The 20,555-nt window shown below is 41.2% G+C and overlaps 1 protein-coding gene and 1 non-coding gene across 2 annotated transcripts; one reads left to right on the forward strand and one right to left on the reverse strand.

Annotated features, from left to right (window-relative positions):
- Positions 1-823: 823 nt before the first annotated feature.
- Positions 824-18,861, reverse strand: eya2 (EYA transcriptional coactivator and phosphatase 2). The gene is made up of 13 exons (XM_073468783.1): positions 18,759-18,861; positions 17,913-18,029; positions 12,556-12,632; positions 12,168-12,351; positions 11,464-11,600; positions 11,215-11,298; positions 6,783-6,872; positions 4,701-4,759; positions 3,741-3,901; positions 2,226-2,340; positions 1,979-2,100; positions 1,276-1,376; positions 824-904 (listed from the first exon to the last, which is right to left on the reverse strand). The coding sequence occupies exons 1-13, from the start codon at positions 18,859-18,861 to the stop codon at positions 824-826; spliced, it is 1,431 nt and encodes a 476-aa protein (XP_073324884.1).
- On the forward strand, positions 11,818-11,890 carry trnat-ugu (transfer RNA threonine (anticodon UGU)). The gene has a single exon. It is a non-coding gene; the product is annotated as a tRNA-Thr (tRNA).
- Positions 18,862-20,555: the final 1,694 nt, after the last annotated feature.

Raw genomic sequence — 20,555 nt, forward strand, 5'->3', positions numbered from 1 at the left:
ACAACTTCTTGTCAAAACATATTTTACAAGAGCACATTTTTGGTCTTTGAAGGGAAGATTTTTTTTAACGGCGAGCTCCCAAACTGTTTATACCTCATTGTGTTGTGAATTTAACTAATAATAAATAGCTCACATTTTAATGGTAAAATACAATCAGACTATTTTCAATAGCCTCTACCTATGAGGAGAAAATGACACATGGATCAAACATTTCTAAAATAATAGTGAAGACGAATCTATCCCACGTAAGATAATAACTTTAAGTTTCTAATTTTTGTCTTTAAAAGAGATTTGATCATTGGAAAATGGGTTAAGTCTCACAACAAATAATAAAAAAAGACACAGCAGAACAAACAATCCCACAGCAATCTGACCTTTTCATCCATGCATTCAGTGCATCACTTTTTATGTACAAAAGTGGGACACCTGTCATAAAGTTGAGATGAACTGAATAAAAGAAAAGGAAAAAGGCTTTTAAAAAAGTATTTGCAGTATTAACCACAGTTCTCCCTGGGGTTAGTTCTGAAGCTTTGGTTCCCTTTTTGTACTTTGGTCTTTTGTTTTTGGTCCGGCACTTTTGGCTTCATGTGTCATAGATATACTGCAGCCTCGCTTCGAAATCCTCACTGTTCCTTTGGCTTTGGTGTGAAATTGTCCGCCTCGGTGCTCATTAGGGATCAAATGTCTTTTGCCAAACCTTGAAAGAGCAATACTGACTCTGAATCAGTCTCTAGGGTGCACCTTCACCGACTAGCTGCACTCAGGAGCTCAGGAGCTTCTCATGATTTGGATGGAAGAGCAGAAGCATGTCAGCTGGCGCCCTCTAGAGGTAGTCCAGCTCCAGTGCATGGCTCAGGGCCTCCAGATCGGCCCGACAGGACACCCTCCAGAACGGCATGTTCTTCTGAGAAAAACAACAGCAATAACATTGTTAATGAAGATTAAAATCAGGGTTATGTATCATGCAAACTTATGCAGTGCAGATGCAAAAAATAGACTATGGTTCGGAGTTTGTTTATAGTATGTGACAAAGTACAATTGGATAACATGTTAGTCTATAATGTACAAAAGAATGATGCAAAGAAAGATTTGCTGGAATGTCAAATCCAGGAAAAAATCTGACATTTCAATTCAAAGAATATATATATATATATATATAAAAAAAAGAATATGGACACAGGAGCTGAAGAAACCGTGAGTGTCTGAAGGTTAACTGATTAGTTAAGGTCCATTTTTCAAGCAGTCAGAGTCATAAAAAACCAGATTGAGTTATACCTTCTTGGCCACGGACTCTTCTTCCGCTCCGTCTCCTATCACAACATACACTGCTCTCCGACCAAACCTCTGAGAGACACGCTCGAAACAGCTCTCTTTGCCTTTGAAAAGAAGGAAAATCAGAATTTATATTAAAGCTTATATTAGATATTTTATTAGGTAATATTAAAGATCCCCCACACATGTTCGTTGATGTTATTCTTGCAGAAAGACAGAATAATTACCACAGAAACATTCCTACTCATACTCGCAAATATTTATCATTTCACAGGTTTAACTGTTTGACACAAGATGTCTCCTTCGTCACCATTAAGTCCATTGTCAGTGCATGTGCACTGGAGGCTTCATGTTTCTGCATCACACTAGTGTCTGCTGAATATTGGACCAGGACTGGCTTCAAAACTATTTGCGAGCCTACCACCGTTATTTCTAACGGTGGTAGGCCCGCCTCTTAAAATCAGATCTTCAATAGGTGCAAAGAAAATTTTGACTTTCTGCAGATTACTGTGCACATGCATCATTCTCTGCAGTGAAGCGCAAACATTCAACTGAAGGAACAAGAAGAAAAACTCATTTTTGTCAGGAGGGGGACTTTAACATAGTACATTTGAAGAAAGGGGAAAGGAGGAGGAGATTCTTTTTGTATTTTTTAATCATGATTGTCATTGTCTTCCTGAACCCTTCTTCCCTACATTTTCCTCACCTGTCTTGGTGGCACTGTATATGTTCTCTATGGGGAACGCTGAGCCCAGACCGTACAGTAACACCTTGGAGAGGGCGGGGATGAGCTGGGTGGTGGTTACCAACACGTTCACACAGTTCGGCCTGAGGGAAGAAAGGACAGAAACATTTATACTACGGTTTAGTCATGACGCCTTAATTGACACATAAATACAGCTAATGTTATTTGACCTGCTGCTGTAAATCAAGCCACGGGAGCATGAACCAACCTGGAGTTAATGAGAGCCAAGGCTTTGAGTGCCTGAGTCAGCCACAGGTCAGTCAGGACCTCCATCTCTCTCCTCAGCTGTAACCACTCCTCTCGCTTGGGGCTGCCCAGCAAACCTGCCCAACAGAGAGACGCTTGGTGGTCAGTTATTGTACCAAAACAAGGAGCACATGAACCCCTCCAGCTCCAATGCATAGAAGATCTCATTAACTGATACGCTGCAAAACCATATTTTTACAGCAGGACTGTCTGCAGCATTTGGTCGGTAATTCTCACACGACAACCTCGAGCCAAAACCTCACACACATGGTTTCCAGCAGACTTAAAGCAGCCAGCTGTAATCGGCAGAGCACACAGGTCCACACACAACAAGTTGTGAGTCATTATCCCAGTTGACAAACAAAGCTGCCGCCTTCCTTTCAGCTTTCATCATCACATCATGGTTCAATTAATTTAATGAGTAATACATCAGTAATGAGGCATATTTTGCTGCAAAGATTCTTCCTCTAAAGAGCAGGTGTTTATCGTTTATGGTCACAACATTTTCATCCCTAATAGAAGTTTGATGATGCACAAACTGGAGCTTCAACAATGCAACTTTTATAGCTTGATAAGGCCTCTCTCTATCAAAACAATGACAACAAAAGCTAGTTGATGATGTTGTGGAGTAGCGTGGGATCATGGGCGTCTTCATTTTGAAACAGCCATTACCCATGAAAATCTATCTGAAGCTAATCAGGCATTTAAGCTTTAATCAGGTTACATTTAGTCACATTATCATTATCTCGAGTAAATTTACAGATTTCTTTGGGTTTGAAAATAGTTGGAAACGACACAACTCAACAAAAAACAAGGTCTCGTCATTTTTAGACATTTTAATGCGGATATGTTACATTTTAAACTTTTGATTAAATTAATTAGCTTGTTGTCTACACTGTAAATTTAAAAAGTTGATTTTACTTTAACAACATTAGGAAACTGATTACCTCAGAACTATAAAATTTAAGATGTACGAGCTAAAGTGTTTTAACAATCTTTACTCGGTAATTTCAAGGTAATCGGTTTCCTTGATTTTTTAAGTAAGATCACTTTATCAGATTTTACAGTGTAGCATCAGGTAAATATGTATGTTTCCATAATGATATTAATCACATAATATAATTAATCACATTAATTCATCACAATTATTATATTTTCTGACATTATTAGTTCTAATTTGATTGTGTGAAAACCACATACAACCCTTATTAAACCTCAGGGAAAAGAGGCGTATATTAATACCTACACTGTAAAATCTGATGAACAGATCTTATCTAAAAAATCAAGGAAAGCGATGGCCTCAAAACTAATAATTTAAAGTTGTTAAAAATGTTGAGCTCATACAACTTAAATTTGATAGTCTACTTATATGAGGTAATCTGTTCCCTTACTTTTTTAAAGTAAAGTCAACTTTTCAAATTTACAGCGGAGGTTGACAGCAGACAGCTGAGTTAAATAAAAAGGGAGTGACGCTTACCCCCAACATTATTCTTGTATGTGTTGTAGATCTCCTTGACTCTGCGGTATCGGAAAGCCAGCTTCCTCATCCAGTCCACCCCTCCGTGGACCCCTGACCCGAGGCACAGAGAGCCGGCCCCTGCTGGGCTCTGGAAGCCGTCCGTCCCGAAGTTGTAAGTGCTGCAGGATCACGATACAGGAAACAGTCAGGGTATAGATCATAAAGACGCAAACTGCATTTTTCCAGAGCATCGTATAGTAGCACTATCATGTGTGTGTCAGCGGGGATGCTCTAAGAATAAGGACGACTGTATTCATGGATACATTTTCTAGCTCTTGGAGTTGATTCAGACTTTTAAGAACAAGAAGGCAGCGCTTAAACCATTCATCAAATTTAGGGAGGTGTGCCAGTGCAACCACAAAAAATTTCAAGGACAAGAAATGCTTTAAAATCGAACCTCGAAGACACTGAGTTTTAGCCATGAATGACGCTTTGTCAGGAAGGAATCATGGAGCATATACATTCAGCACGACTGGGATGAATATAAAAACATCTTTGAGAATTGAAAAGGGCCAAGTTCAATAAAATAAATACTTAAAAAAAAGTAGTTTGGTACAGTCTGGCTCTTTCTCAAATCACTCCGAAAAGTATCCTAAAGTGCTTCAACAAGTTTATCCAATAAAACGTCTGGACTGGGGGAGACAGAGGGAATGATAAAGAGAGATTTTGATGAGGAATGAAAGCGTTGGATAATCCTGTGACATATTATATGGCTGTGGAAGTCGGGAAAATAAAAGACATGCACATGCTTGCATGCATGAACACACACAGACACACACTCGTCGTCTCATCTCTCTGCCTTTTTTTCCTCCCGTGCACTAAAACCCAGAGGGCAAGTCTGGTTCATAAGACACAGCAGAACTGTTGGATTGTCAAGTAACTCAGAAAGCGAGTACAGTAACACAGTAGAAGCCTCACCTCAGGTCCTGTCCGTTGTCATCTGATGCCACGTCATCAATATGAACCTGGTCACATTCCTGGGAAATGAAAAGGAGAGCGGATGTATCAAGAGATCCATTTCAGAGTGAAGCCCTGTACGGGCAGATCCCCTCTTCAGGGGAGCCTGCGGGGAGCGATAGGAGTTACAGAAATAAAAAAGAGCTAAAATAAAAGACGAGGAAGGAGGAACTAAAGTGTCAGGACACGGGACAGCGAGGCGCCGGAGATGCACGACAGTCAACATGGCTGTGCGATTCTTGTGCAACCACGTAGTAACTTAATGCAAAGCATAGCTGCGTTTTATCATACTCCCAACATTCTGGTTCAAAATCAAAATAAAGAAAAGGCCCATTGTCTGACAGCAGCACAGTGGTGAGCATGTTGTTCCTCTCTATTGAACGTTAATGCTACCAACCAAACCACACTGTTTAAAACTGCACTGTTGCTCAAACATGTGGCTACAAAACACCGTCAGCAATATGCAGTTAAATGTGAAACTTGAAAACAGTTATTCCGATTGAATAAGAAAATGAAACAAGGGGCATAAATCCATCATCAGAGGCAACGAGGAAATACACAAGTGCTTCTAGCAATGACCGTCTGCTGACAAAACTAAGATCTGTATTGTTTCTTGTCTTTATCCAGAGTCTAGCCTCAAGCCTCCAAGTCTCACAGCCTTCTTTCTTTTTTCATAATACACATGCAGTGATACACACACACACACAACCATGCACACATAAAAAAGTCCCAGTATAACTTCCAGTTGTCACGCATTGACCCAGGACAGACAGGGGCTCCTATCACCTTTCAGCCATCTTGAGCCAGATGGAGACGCTACCTCATCTTCCCTCCAATCTCCTCATAACTCAATTCCCAGCGGCTGCAACCGCCTCCCACTCAGGTGCCATCCGCCCCCGCAGCACCGCTACTGACCATACGATACAAATGACCCATTAGCGCTTCACATTGAGTAGAGAAAGCCTGCAGAGGATTCTCATTTTATTTCAGATTTAGAGCTGGAAATTAATTGGCATACAGTCGTAGCAACCTCATTATTTATATATATTTTTAATAGGAAAATTTCAACTGGAAACTCTGACTTTGATTAATCAGGCAGCCAGGCACGCCAATTACAATTATGTAATTTTCTAGTGGTATTAGTTATGACAGCAGCGATAACACTCAAAGCCACTGATGTAGCTACTGACATGGGAAGGACAGGATAATTGTACCTCAAGACTCAACAGCGGTTGTCGGGCCGCTGTGGCGTACTGCTTCAGAGATTTACTGAGCCCTGACAACAAAAGAGGGGATAAGAACCGGGTTTGCAAATGGCTTTGTTGGCTCCTTTCCCTCCCTCTCGACTGTTCCTCCTCCCATTTGACTAATTTTCCTCTCGGATACTCCGACACACACCTATAATTACAGCACAAAGTGTACTTGTTCTCTCTCCCTCCGACCCTCTCTAATCGTTTTTCTTTGTCGGAACAAGGCAGAGGAATGCGGGACGACAAACATATGAACTCCTCAGTCACTCGCAGGTAGTAAAACTGCATTTTAATGGCCACTTTTTTGAGGAGTCATCCTTTTAAGAGGTTGCATCAATGCCCGCGTTCACTGTGCTGGATTTCTAGGCAAGCAGTTTGGGCCTAACTCTGAGAGCGCTTATGCCAGCAGTTAACAACCCCTCCTTTTAATATTCTTGCTCAGCTGAGGAGGGCAGATTGTTTGGAAAATGCTGTAGTAAGAATTAATACTGGATAGATGTTGCGTGAGGGGATTTTTTACAATGACTGCCACTGTGCTTTACGCCAGGTAAGAAAACAGCACCCAAATGTCAAACCTCTTACTAGGCTACCAGGGAAGGGTTTCTGGTCAGCAGTGTGCCAGCTTATAATGTTGGATATGTTCTCACCACGGCTAATTTCCAGCTTACTGGAAACTAATTCACAGTTTCATGATTATTGCAAAAGACTGAGGTGAATATAAAATAAGTATAAGCATTTCTCTCAACATACTCCCCTCATTGTCTTCTGTCACGGCTCAGATATAAAAACTCACCTCCAAGTCGTTGAAGAAAAGTCTTGAGTCGGCCAGGTTAAAGATCATCTCTTCCATCCACAAACCGAGAGACACGGCCTTTGAGGAGTCCTGATACACACAAAGAGAGACACACATGAACTCTGGATTAATACCTTACTTTGAAACCACACTGCACACTTCTACTACAGGGTTAAAAGTCACTGTTTACACTTCTGCATCTATTATTTGGACCTTATCTCAAATGAGGTTTTTTTTAATTCTCTTTGGCTTCTCGAACCAAAACTACAACCAATTAATGCCCCAACATATTTTCCCATCAATCAAATGTGTGTCAGAGAAGGATGTACTATGTCTTTAGGCATGTGCAGTTTACATACAGCTTAATGTGGCAACAAAATTCCCCCTCAAGCACAGTTAATACTCTTATCTCACTATCAACCAGACATCACGTGGGTTTCAACACATTTAAATGAAAGAAAACTGGTCTGTAAAGCGTGTGGTTTGACCTAGTTAAAAAAAAAAAAAAAATGATACCAGGACAACAGCTCTCCATAGCTTCAGGAGATGCATCCCTCTCTAACAAATAATAAAATCACGAGCTCAGGCTGAGATTGATGGCCTAAGAGGTTTGGTATTCAGAGAGTAATCAGTTAAATCGGATTACTGAACATTACTCTTGTCAGTATTCTCGTCTTGTCAGCGCAGCCGCCTTTTTGTCTCTCCAAACAACTTTTTTCTTCCCTTCCTCAGCAAATTCATCAACGAGATTGACATCAACAGGTTTTTTCAGGGAGAGGCAAGAGTGAATATTTATCTGTCAATCAAACTGCTGATTCTTATCTTCGTCTATTCCTTTTCTGACTTGTTTTGGCTCTCGGCCCGCCAGTTCCCCGAATCTTTTGCCTGATTTATTACAGTAAATTATGCACAGCCTCATTTAATTTAATCATTTAAAATCACAGATGACTCAGTTATTAAACTTCGTGAAAAAACAATAAGGAACAGTGTTTTTTAGAACGCTTGAGCCCCTGCACTAAAGTTGGGACGCTGTGTAAAATGTAAATAAAAACTGAACTCGATGACTTGCAAATCCTTCATGATCTTCATTCAATTGAATACACAACAAAGACAAAGATATTAATGTTTAAACTGCTGAATGTTATTGTTTTGTGTAATTGCACACTCATAGATTTGATGCCTGCGGCACACAAAGCGAGAAGAACCACAGCGTCCGAACTTTTTTGATTGATTGTACAAATATTTTTTTGCGGACAATGTTTGGTTTATTTGCTTTACCATGCAAATATACTTTATATATAAGATAAAGTAACTAAGGTACCAACAAGACTAAAAGTCAACCATGCAAGCGCACTAGACTGCGTGAGGCTGTACACAGTACTATTTTGAGCTAAATGCTAACATCAGCATGCTAACATGCTCACTATGACGATGCTAAAATGTTTAGCCGGTATAATATTTACCAGGTTAAAGTTGCTATTTGTAAACGTGGGCCACCTGTTGAATTCACACTCCAGAAAAATAGGGGGCAGCGTGTCACCAGAGTAGCTACTAACTGCTTCCATCTTTAGTCATAAGTCAGTTAGCTGTGCAGCTAGCACTCCTATTACCTTTGTCTGACCAGGGGTTTAGGTAGTGAGCATGCTAACTCCATAAGAAATCTCTGCAACACAATATATAGATGTATTCTTCTTATTCTTTCTGAATGTTTTAAACCAAAATTCTTACATATTTCACCTTCAACCATCTTAGTTTAGCTTGTTAGCATTTTTGAACTAGCATTAAACAGAAGATGCAGCAGAAGCTGATGGGAATGTAATGAGTTTTGCAGGTATTTGGACATGAACCACAGCACCGGACAAATTACAATTTTGACCACATGGAAAGTGAAGGGCTTTCCAAAATGATTACAGTTCCTCCATGAACGTGTGCGCCAAATTTCAAGGCCGTCCATCCAATAGTTGTTGCACCACTTCACTTCAAACTAAAAGTGTCAATTCAAGGGTGCGGAAAAAAGTCAGGCAAGATTCATCCTCTGGGGGACCATGAATGCCTGTACAAATTTCCGTGTCAATCCATCCAATATTTGTTGAGCTATTTCAGTCTGGATCAAAGTGCTGGACCCAGAGAGCAGCATTTCCATCCAACACTGCTAGCACAGCACAAATTGTAGGTAGACTTGGTGTTCACTGTGATAGATGACACAGTTCTAGCAAGTTTTAAGAATCTCCTGTTTGATTTTCATATAGATTACCATATAAATTAATGAAAACCAATGACCGAACAACAACAAGTCAGAGCAATTTGTTGCATGCAATGTCTTATAAACAACAAGTCGCCGCAGATTTCACCCGAATTAATCATCTCAGTTATAGCAGTAAAAAAGAGGACAGGTATCTTTGATCTACTGCACTCTTTGTTTGTATTCGTTGTTCACTCTCTTTCATTAACATCACCCAGCCATTCTTCTCCCCTTCCTTTTCTTTTACATGGGAAAACACCAGACAAACATGCAGGTGTTGCATTACGTAAATTTCAGTTTTTCCTTCTTAATACGCAAATAAGGAATCATCAGACACAGAACACAGATATACAAATGCGCGGGCAGACAGGCTGACAAGCAGCGGGGGTGTGTTGTCTTTGACGACTACAAAAGCAGGTGTGTGTGTGCTGCATTGTTTTGATGGCGCGATGGCCCGTCTTTGGCAGCGAGACAAGAGAAACAGTGGGGTGTCAGCCAAAGGTGAACGATAGATTTATGCACCTGAAATGGAAGGCCTGAAGACCTGTCTCCTGGAGCAAAAATGTCAGAAAAGGGCTTGATGACACATGCGAGGTAAATGATGACAATTACAATGCACCCCCCCCTCCGAAAAAAGGGTGCAAAGAGAAAAAGGTAAGTGAGGACAAAGGGCGGAAAGAGTTCAGCGGGAGGATGGCGAGGAGAAAATGATGAGGGGGAGGATTGAGAAACACTGGCGTGAAGAGGAAGAGATGAATGGAAAAGATGAAGAGGGTGGTGTTAAAGGCTTAAGAGAGGATTGTGCTTGTCTAAATAATTGAAATAATTATCTCTAATCACAGTCCTCTGAGAACGAGGGCTGCTCTACACACTGGCACAAATAAAAGCCTCTGTCTGATAATCCCGGAGAAGGAGAAAGACAAAAAAAGGAGTTAGGAAAAGACAAAAAAAACCCCAGAAGCATTAAGTTCCCACCTTCACCTTAAGTTCGATATGAAAGACAGAGCTAGGAGGAAAAAATTCTCACACAAGAGGACAAAAAGTGGTGCTGTATGATAGATGAGATAATGGAAGAGCTGTTAGAGGGGAGGGAATCAGCTCCTCATGTGGATGTCCATTCACCTCTGGCTCACCAGGCTGGTGAAAACAACTGTCTCTCAACACACCCATTAGTCTTTCCTGCAGGCCGGGTCCAGACTTGCCTTTACGTATAGGTCCAAACATTTGTTTATGATAAGAGTTTAATCCGCTGACTCTAATGGGAAGAGCCTGGGTTGTTAAAAGCAGACATGCAGCGGGACACAGAGCGGTGATGTGATTCATGCCAGAAAAAAGCAGCATTATGGTTGTCAGAGGAGGATGAGTTAGCTGCGTTGCGAGGTCCTAAGCTGTCTTGACGCTTTGCACTGTTAATCTGTTTTTCCGCTGTCACTCATTTAATTCCTCCGCTGCATGTCTGAGTTTTGATGTCAGAGTCTGTCCAACTGAGCTTCCCTGGATCCAGCAGCGGGACGTTTGGGTGGTGGGAGGAATCAGGAATTTTTGGCACATGAGTCACATTTCAACACATCCACTCTCTCCACGCTCTATCTCTCGTTGTCTCTTCCTCCTTGTTTCTTTTCGCCCCCCCCTTCTCCTCCCCGTGGCAGAAAAGAAAGAAAAAGAAACAACTGCATGCATGGCCTGCCGAGGGCTGAACCGATCAGAAACGCTGCTCTCAAACTCCCATCAGCCTTGTGTCAACCCGCAGGGGGACCGTGAGAATTCAAAACACAGATTCCCGGCCAAAACTAAGAAACGCACCGCTGTCCGCCCCTTGTCAGCTGCCTGTCTGTTATGTAAAGGTCCCACTGGTTGTCAATCACGCCGCAGCATGCCGGGGTAGCTAAACAACCCCGGTGCATTAAGAAAAGAAACAAGAGGGCAGAAAGGCAAAACAGTCAGCGTGTGAAAATGCTCAGGGATGAGACCCAAAGGCTGTGGATTCGGCTCGGGCTGCCAATCCTTTGACTGTGTCTTTGACTGACAAAGACGAATTCGGGTAAAGAAAGATGACACTGGTTTTATGTTGTGAGGATTTGGTGCCAAACTGTGCCTACATATCTTATAATCATCTCTTGTCAAAGTGTGGTGATCTACAGCACATATGTCTTACTGTAAATGACAGAGGGAGGGGTCATATCACCGTACCTTGCCAAATCGTGAGGAGAAGGTTCCCGTGAGGAGCGAATGGAAAATGATGATGGTTTCATCCAGGTCCCAGATAAACACCCGCTGCAGTGAAATAACAGATATGTAATGTTAACCTCATGAATGTGTGTGTGTGTGTGTGTGTGAGGCAGAGGGAGAAAGATAAATACTGTCGAGAAATACTGATAATGTTCAATAACACTGTGTGTGTGTGTGTGTGTGTGTGTGTGTGTGTGTGTGTGTGTTTACCTCTATATCAGAGTCCAGAGGTGGAGCGGGGTCACTGACTCTTTTCCTCCCCCTCAGCTTCCCATCTGACCCCCTTCGTGCAGGGACCCCCTCTTCTTTACCTGGTGTGGGGGGGCTGGGCGGTGGGTGGTACTCTCCTAGAACAAACACCCACCAAACAAAGTTATTAACCAGTCTCTATTAAACAAGCTTCACTTAAAATTTCTACATGTGAAATGTACATTTTTACATTTGAATGACATACTTGCTTTATCTTTATCTCACATGAAGGCTTCAAAACATGGCACACTACATGTGAAAGTTGCTATTTTCACACGTGAATTCCACATTTTGACATTTGAAAATCTTAACACTGGCTCTATAGCTCAGTGGTTAGAGCACTGGTCTTGTAAACCAGGGGTCGTGAGTTCAATTCTCACTAGGGCCTGAGTTTGTTCTTCTATCAAAGTCCTGCTAATAGAAATAGGTTTATGTGGTCTCTGAATACGACTGAAGGGAAAAGAAAAAAGCTCTACTGGTACACTGTACTCTCCAAATGTGATGGGACACCAAATAAAGTAGATGCAATAAATAATTCAATGCATTTTTGATTAACTATTACTTGATTATCTTGTCCATTTAAAAACAAATAACAAACAAACACAAAATGTAACGGCGTAAACATGAATTCAAACAAAAAGCACAGGTGGTTCATCACTTCTTACCTGTGTGTGACTCTGGGCTGTGGTTGGGCAGCATGACGGGATGTTCTGGATGCTGATAGGCTAACGGAGCTGTGATGGCAGCAGGGCTGATGTTGCTGCCAGTTAGGTAGGGGCTGTTGTAGTGATGTGAGTTATAATATGGAGAGTACTGACTTGGACTGTAGCTTGAGTACGCTGAAAACTCCTGTCAGCAAATAAACAGGGACTTTAATTAGTCAGTGGCATTAGAAATGAAGATCATCATTCCAACACTATGATTAATACGAGACAGCTATGACAGCAGCTCAATTTTTATGTTATTCATTAAGTTTGCTATGATTTACGTCATATTTTTTCCTTTTATTGTGGAAACTCTTCAGATGTCTCGGAGGTAAAGCTTGTGACTCACTTGTTGTGTAGGGTTGAACGGGGTCGAACTGGAGATTGCATGGGTGCCTTGAAAAATTCCAGATGAAATACCACCACCTGAGAAGGGATGTGAAGACAAAGGTCAAACTTTTCAGCAATAAATCATCGAGAACATAGAGAACAATTAAAACCCGTAAACTGGTAGGAGATTTGACTGCGTTAACACCTTCTATTGATGAATATAATTTCACAACATCCGATCTGATCCGTGTTGGAGGAAGTAATGAGCCGTAAACTGTGACTCCTTCTTCCAGTGACAGCTCAGTGCTGCAGGGGCTGGGGGTGAGATTTATGTTTGACATAACTATACAGGTGGGAAAGTCTGCGGCTCTTCTCCTAGTGATGTTACTCTTCTCAAGAATCTTCTCAGTCTAATCAAGCCAAGGCAGGAATGTCTTACTCTGAGCAATTTCCCACCACAGTGATGACGCATCACCCTGCATCTTTCTGTCAAGTCTGTTGTTTGCTTGTCTGATTGATCATTTCTCTTGTAATCTAATTACTTTCGCCTACGGCACTGTAAAGCTTTTTAAATCTTCATTCCATCCCTTTTGTTTGTCAGTTAGTTGGATATCTCAAAAGGTGATGAATGCAATTTAGACAACTCTTGACATGAACTAAGGGTGCATTATATGTGGCTTCTCATAAAGGACATTTAACTTATCGATGGGTTCATTTAAGTATAGTATCAAACAATCTTACATCATAGGGCCAATGGAGATCTCCCTAATGATTTTTCAAGTAGCAGTATTCAATCGTCAGGGACTGGAACAGTGCTTACTTGTGTGGTGAAGTTTAAACAAGACTGCTAATCGAGTGCTAAGAGCCTGTACTCACATGCCTGCCACTGATGATGGTGACATGCTGATGGTTAGCAGGTGTGTTTTCCATGTTTAGTGTGTTTAGCTCAGAGCTACAGTAACATTTGATGATTAGCCTGAAACACAAAGTACAGCTGAGGCTTACAGAACACTGTTTTATGGGGGTACTTTGGCTCTAATTCAAGTATTGATGGCACTTGGTAAAAATGGAAAGAGATGAAGTTATAACAGTTCCTCTTATGGTGAACATAAATGTCTGTACCAAATTTCATGGCAATCCATCCAACTGTCACATATATAAGACTCAGTGTGCCACTAGACGTAATGTTGGGAGATCCCCAAAGTCAGTAGGATCAATCCTCTGGGAACTATGAATGTCTGTGAGAAATTTAAATCCAATCCATCAAGCAGATCTTGAGATATTTCACTAGATAAGTGAAAACGTATAAAGTTTATAAAGATAAAGTCAGGGATCATAAAAGTCATTAGGATCCATCCTCTGGGTGCATATCTCTACCAAATGTCGTGGCAATCCGCCCAGTCATTGTCAAGTATCTCACTCAAAACCACAAATATCAAACTCATGGTGGTGCTAGAATTAAAGTTGGGGGCTCTCCAAAGTCGGTAGGATCAATCCTCTGGGAACCATGAATGTATGTGTAAAATTCTGTGCCAATCCATGAAGGGGATGTCGACATATTTCACAAGATAACTGAAAACTTTGACCTGCTTGTGGCACTCGAGGTAAAATCTGGGGATCATAAAATTCATTAGGATCCATCCTCTCGGGACTATGAATGCCTGGAGAAAAATGAATGGCAGTCAATCTAATAGTTAATGAAATGGTTCAGTGTAGACCAAAGTAGGGGACCAACCGACTAAAACTGATAGCTAGCTGGCGTTGCTAAAAATGCTGAAAGGACCAGTGTGTAGGATTGTAGGAGTGTAGTGAAGTAGCATCTCCCCTCACCCTCCCCTTCCAGTCCTGTCAGAGAACTTCAGGTGCTGGCTGCTAAAAATGTGAAAGGCACTTTCTAGAGCCGGTGTGGTTTGTCTGTTCTGGGCTACTGTAGAACACGGTGGACTCGCTCCCTCTGTCTATATAAAAGGCTCACTCCAAGGTAACACATTTTTGTGTTACCGCGAGCTGCAACCTGACACAAAGTAAACTCTGGACATCTAGACATGCAGAAGAACATAATACTTGTATGCACTGCGATGAAAGCACTGTAATACTAACCAGGTCAAATAACATTCACAAATAATTGCTTCCAACTATTTACTGAATGGGTGTTTTTGTTATTGTAGGGAGGAAGGTAAAATTAACATCATGTAATTGAAGAACTCACCTTAGGTCCGTCATTAGAAAGAATACTAAATCAACTGTAAACCATTTGTTTGGTTTAACTGTTTGCTGTACAACAGGTTGCCCTCCGGCATTAATAAAAACGTACTCTCCTCTCCCCTGACATGGCCCGAAGCATCCTGAGCTGTTTTTAAACATGTACTTCCTCATGGCTGCCTTCCATCATTTCACCAGTCCATACCGCTCCCTCTTCCTCCCTATTTCTTCTCCTCCACTCCACAGTGCATGACAAACAGGAGAATAATGACTCAGTGGAAGAACCACGCTGAAACCTCCCCGCACAACACAACAATCTTCAAAGCGGCTAAAGGAAAAATACAGGAGGTCTCTCGAGTAAACACAAAAAGGCTCCCAAAGTCCCCATTTGGTTTGAGTTGTATGCACAGTGTACAGTACGTGTTTCAGTGGCTTTTTGTGGTATGTGTCCGTTTGTGCGTGCTTGTGTATTGTGTACAGTATAATGGATGACATGGAAACATTCCGAAATCCTACAAACATTTGGTTGTTGTGGCCGTTTATTACCGTTTGAAGTTCGCAGTTAATGATTTATGCATAAAAATATTCAAACAAAATTATGCTGTTTGGGAACAGTGTCTCTCAAACTCAAACTACACTCTGTTAAAAAAACTTTTTTGTCGTGCTCCAACAGAGCCCAGTCACTGAAAGCTTTGCAGTTTGTTAGAGGTTTCATCAAAAGTGTGTTTACATGAATATTTACATTCCTGTGTAATGTCTGACATCTGAATATTCTCTTAAAGAGGAAGTGATATGGAAAACAAGACATTCACATCGAAACACCAAAGACCATGAGAGGATAGAGACAGGGGGTACCATTCCCCCCTCATGTACTCCAACATCCACTCAAGTGACTGAAGTTTCTATAAATGTGATAACAGCTCAATCATCTCCATGACAACCAAGCAAACTTCAGTGCACGTTGAGTTGATGTTGTCAAACTGCGACTCCAAGGTCCGAAAAAGAACGGTCCGGCTTAAATGATTCACTAATTCACAAACTTCTTTGCATAACCTTTTTTAGTCTGGGTCTGAATCAGCTGATTATGTGGTGAAGAAAGGGGGGTCAGTATTTATTCCAAACCAACAATTCTGGTAATACATGTTGATAAAATCAGGATAAAATCAGACAAAAACTGCGGTGTGCAACTGTAGATTAAAGTCGGACCACAAAGCCATTCTGTAAACTGTGATGAAATTCATAATGTTCAGTTTGGTTGATAATTGCACTGTTTATTAGGGCTGAAAAAAAAAAAATAAAAAAAAAAAAATAGCGTCCGTACGAACACTCCATTAACATTTATAACCTCCACGTGATGTCAATAAGGCTTTTATTTTTCTATTTTTAACCTCTGATTCTGCCCAGCAACTAGTGTTTGGATGCTCCCGCTTTAAACCTCTTGAACTGTTCATCAGTTCATCAGTTACAATGGATTAAATTAAATTTGAATATGTAATAACTTCATAGGAAAATCCAGATGTCTAACCGGTTTGAAACAGGCTATCGAATAACATATCCTTCATGAATGACTATAAGAGAGTGAATAAGAGGGAGTTGTTTGATCTTCAGATGAAGTTTTATGACTTTTTATTTCAATTTGTGTTTTTTGTAATGTGTAGATATGCAGATCTTTTAAAGACACGTTTATGTTGAGAAACACTGCAAAATATACTTGTGGTAATGGTTTTGCCCTCCTACTGTATGAACATAAAACATAAAATAGATACTCATATGGTTCCAATCTATGTGTTTATCTATAATGAATGATCAAACGTCAGCTGTACTGTTCATCTTTTTCTCCTCCTCCAAATAAGTTTGGCTGACCTGAAGGTTTGTTGAAAACCTCACATACGTATGACTGCTACTTTTACCCCGTCTGATTTCTTGTTCGGCTTTGACCCACCGTACTCGCTCCATTCCTGGATAAATGAGGGATTATTATCAACTTCCAGAGCGCCAACTTCTGATTTGACATCCAAATAAGGTGGTTTAAATTGTTGGCTTGTTAAAAACCTGTCTGACTCTCTGAACGCTCTGTTTCTTGGCCTGTGTTGTCACTGTGTACCCTGATCTCAGCAACTGACTTGGTGGGTACAATGCTGCTATTACTGATCAAAACTACAAAAATAAGATCAGAGATACAGTAAAAAACTGGAATTAACCTTTACCAAACTCTAAATAAAATGTGAAGGTGTACACTTTTTGTGAATGTCGTCGTTGGGTATTCTTGGAACAAAATCATCCCAATGTGCCACTAAAAAGGAAAATACTAAAGAGAGGGATGGTATGTGAATGTATTGGCCCATTATAATATAGAGAGCTCATATTCCAATTAGCAGAGTTCTGAGCATTTTAAAAAGCTGACATATTCAGTATTTAGTAACGTGGGGAAAACCAAACTCATCTGTTTACTGTTAACCCTGTTTGTTTCTCCTTTGTCTCATCCATACAGTGGAATCAGGGTCATCCCCCCAGTCTGCAACTTTAAACCTACTCACCCCTCCGTATAATGCACCTTAACCTCTCCCCTCTCACACACAAGGTCAATTTCACGCTGCTTTCAAAGCCATAAAGTCGCACAGAGCGAGTCATGCTTTGGGCGCCGGACGACTGAGGAATGTGTACAGCGCAGATACACACAATCACAAAAACACTCACACACTTACAAGGCCATGCGTGGGCAGAGAGCTGCACACACTCCCGAGCATACCACGTCTTCATTTTGCGTTTTTGTTTTTCCGGCAAAGACCCTCTTCCCATCTCTTCTTCCCTTCGTTATTCTTGTTTTTTTTTCTTTCCTCCCATCCTCTCTATTTCTCTTCCCCTCTTCCTATGTGTTTTCTTACTCTCTCCTTTTCTCTACCAGACACAAACGCTTGCATGCTGTGTTGTTGGTCTGAGCGGAGAAAGGGGGCCTGACCCCGAGAAAAGAGGAGGGGTGGGGAGACTTTTGACGCCAGGAGTCCAGACCGCAGCTAATGGAGAACAGGTGTGGCAGAGAGAAGGAGAGGAAAAAGAGAGAAAGAGGAGAGGAGAGGAGAGGAGAGGAAAATAAAAGATGCATGCTCCTTCCAGTATGGTTAAAATCTCAGTTTTGTATCCATACATTCAGTAAACACAGTGTTTCAGACTGACCGTGTGTGTGAGAGTAGCCGTAGAGACTCTGACCGGGAGGAGTGCTGCTGAAGTTCGAGTAGCCGAGGAGTCCCGTCTGTCCTGGAGAGTGACTCAGGCCGTCTTCTGTTTTAATGTCTAGGTGTGAAGACAGGTAACAGGGAATGAATGTGCTGGAGCTGACAGAACAACATTATGTTTGTAGTTGCAAGTAAATTAGAATATCTTTATTGTCAATGTGCAAGTAGATATGACAAAATTAAGTACACAGCTTCCATACTCGATGCTAAAACAATAAATGGTAGGGGTGGGAATCAAAGTGTAACTCCAGATACAAAGTTACGAACGAAGTTGTTGCCTATGATAACGATGGCATGACGATACAGCGATTCTGCGAGACATTACGACACTTTACAATGTCTGTGTAACTGATGAAGAAAACAATGGGTTTTAAATCAGGGTTTTAGTCTGCATGTATGTATGGAAGTTTTAGTATACACGCTCTATTGTGAGGCGTTGTCTTTTTTCCAAAGTGTGCACTTTTCCCTCAATAACCCTGACCACAACCTTAGGACTCAACATAAGTATGTAGAACACTTTAAAATCCATCTCTGTAACACAACCAGCTTGTTTCTTGTGTACACTACATTTCCCCCTCTTGTCCCCCTCGTGTCTCCTTTTGTGTTCTGTAATGTCATTGTGGTGTAATGCGACTGAGTTCATTTTCAGTTCAACACTGAAGTTGTCCAATGTGCTGTGCTCTTATTGTGTAATAACCTGAGCTACACTAAGTCACAGAATGTGGTGTCAATATTCTGAGATTTTTTTGCTTTTGGAGATGATTTAGAAAAGTTTGGCTGTACTTACTGTAGGATGGCATGCTGTAGCCCTGCGTATGGTGAGTGTAAGGTGTGTATGGCCCTGTAGCCTGGAGGGTGGGGCTGTACTGAGTCTGTCCATACGCAGCCATGACACTTCTCCAGGTCAGCTGAGCTTGGAGAGGGAAGAAACGACGAAGAAACTTTTGTCTGCAACGACAGAACATCAGTCAACATCAGACTCATACACTGTCAGAAACAGGCGATTCGTTTTACAGACCAAGGAATAAATGCTACAAACAGAACAAACAGAACTGGTTTGTTGTGCCTCTAGCGCAAAGCAACAACTAATTATAATCTCAGTGAAGCAGCAAAAAATGACTTCCTGGAAAAATAAAGTTGATAGTTGTGTCTCATCCCCAGGTGAGCAAATACTAAGGTTGGCGTCCAACCTGAGCTGTCAACCCAAAGCGCTGGGATGAGACTCAATGATTAATACTTTTCTCCAGGAAGCTAAAGGAAAAGAAAAACCTAAGAAACTCTTACAGCTCTTGGTCAGTGAACTTATCATCAGACAGTTTAAGGCTAAATCACGATGATTTTAAAGGATCTGGCGTTTCCCTCGTGATTTCAATCAACAGACATTAACAATGCCAAATGTTTGCTTCAACTCTTTTAAGTATGAACACAAAGACGTAACTTTCCAATGCATGCCAAAAAAAGTGACGCAATTCCACTTTTACTGTAATTTCAGTGACGGATATTGGGAAAAACTCACCTGCAGCAGGTAGGACGAAATCGAAACAGATAATCAAAAAGCCCTGTGAATGAAAAAAGAAGGAATTTAATAAAACAAATAAACAAAATGTTTTAAATAAGATGAAACTTTATTTTATTGGACATTATCCCCTAATCATGGTTGTGAAATTCCAGAGAACGTTTACAATGCAGAAGCAGACTCTTTAACTCCAACAAAAATGTGGTAACATCCATCATCTCATCGCCTTACTCTCAAAAAAAAATAAATAAAAAAAATAAAATAAAGGTGTGAAATCCTGACGAACAGTTTGGTTATAATGCAAAGGTTTATGTGAAGCATCTTTATTCTGTCTGTCGACTTCACAGTCAGAACAGCCTCCTTTCATCTATGGCACTTCACTCTCGTCTTTGTAGTTTCCCCTCTCTCACCTGGCTCTGTAGAGAGAGCTTTATCCTCTTTATCCCTTCACACTGCTGTTAGTCAGGTTCCTCTCGAGCCGTCAACTCTCCTGTGGAAACAATAGCAAACAGACACCATCAGGACACAGGTATGCAGGTAACTGACACATGGCGACGTGCCCCGGGCCCTGCTGCAGTCGGACGAGAGGGGGGGTGGACATTTTCTCCGTGCACACAGTTTTTGAGGTGAAGGACAGAGTGAAAGAGAAAGAACAAGATTAATGTGGTATTGATGTGCAGAGTGTGGTCACTGGTGACTGACAACCAAATGATGAGTAAAAGGAACCTGACAGGTGACACTGTTTTGGGGGAAAATGTTACACAATGCTGCACAATGACTCCCTGGTGCCGTGCATATTGTGGGCAGTTACTCAGCAGAAATAACCAGGAAAGAGACAAGGCACTGGTCCAAATTCAAACTAACAGTGACATGTGGGTAATTCTCATTCCCGACAGAAATCTCATGTATTTTGGATGATCCGATGACACAATAGAGCTTTGTTTGGCAAGAAGACAAAGACAGGTTGACACAGGAGAGATTTCGCAATTGATTTCTGCTGAGGTTTATAAATGGTATTTCATTTGAATCTACAGAAAATTAAATGTGTCATAACATATATAAGATTGC

This window comes from Pagrus major, chromosome 6, assembly GCF_040436345.1.
Source record: "Pagrus major chromosome 6, Pma_NU_1.0".
Lineage (NCBI taxonomy): Eukaryota > Metazoa > Chordata > Actinopteri > Spariformes > Sparidae > Pagrus > Pagrus major.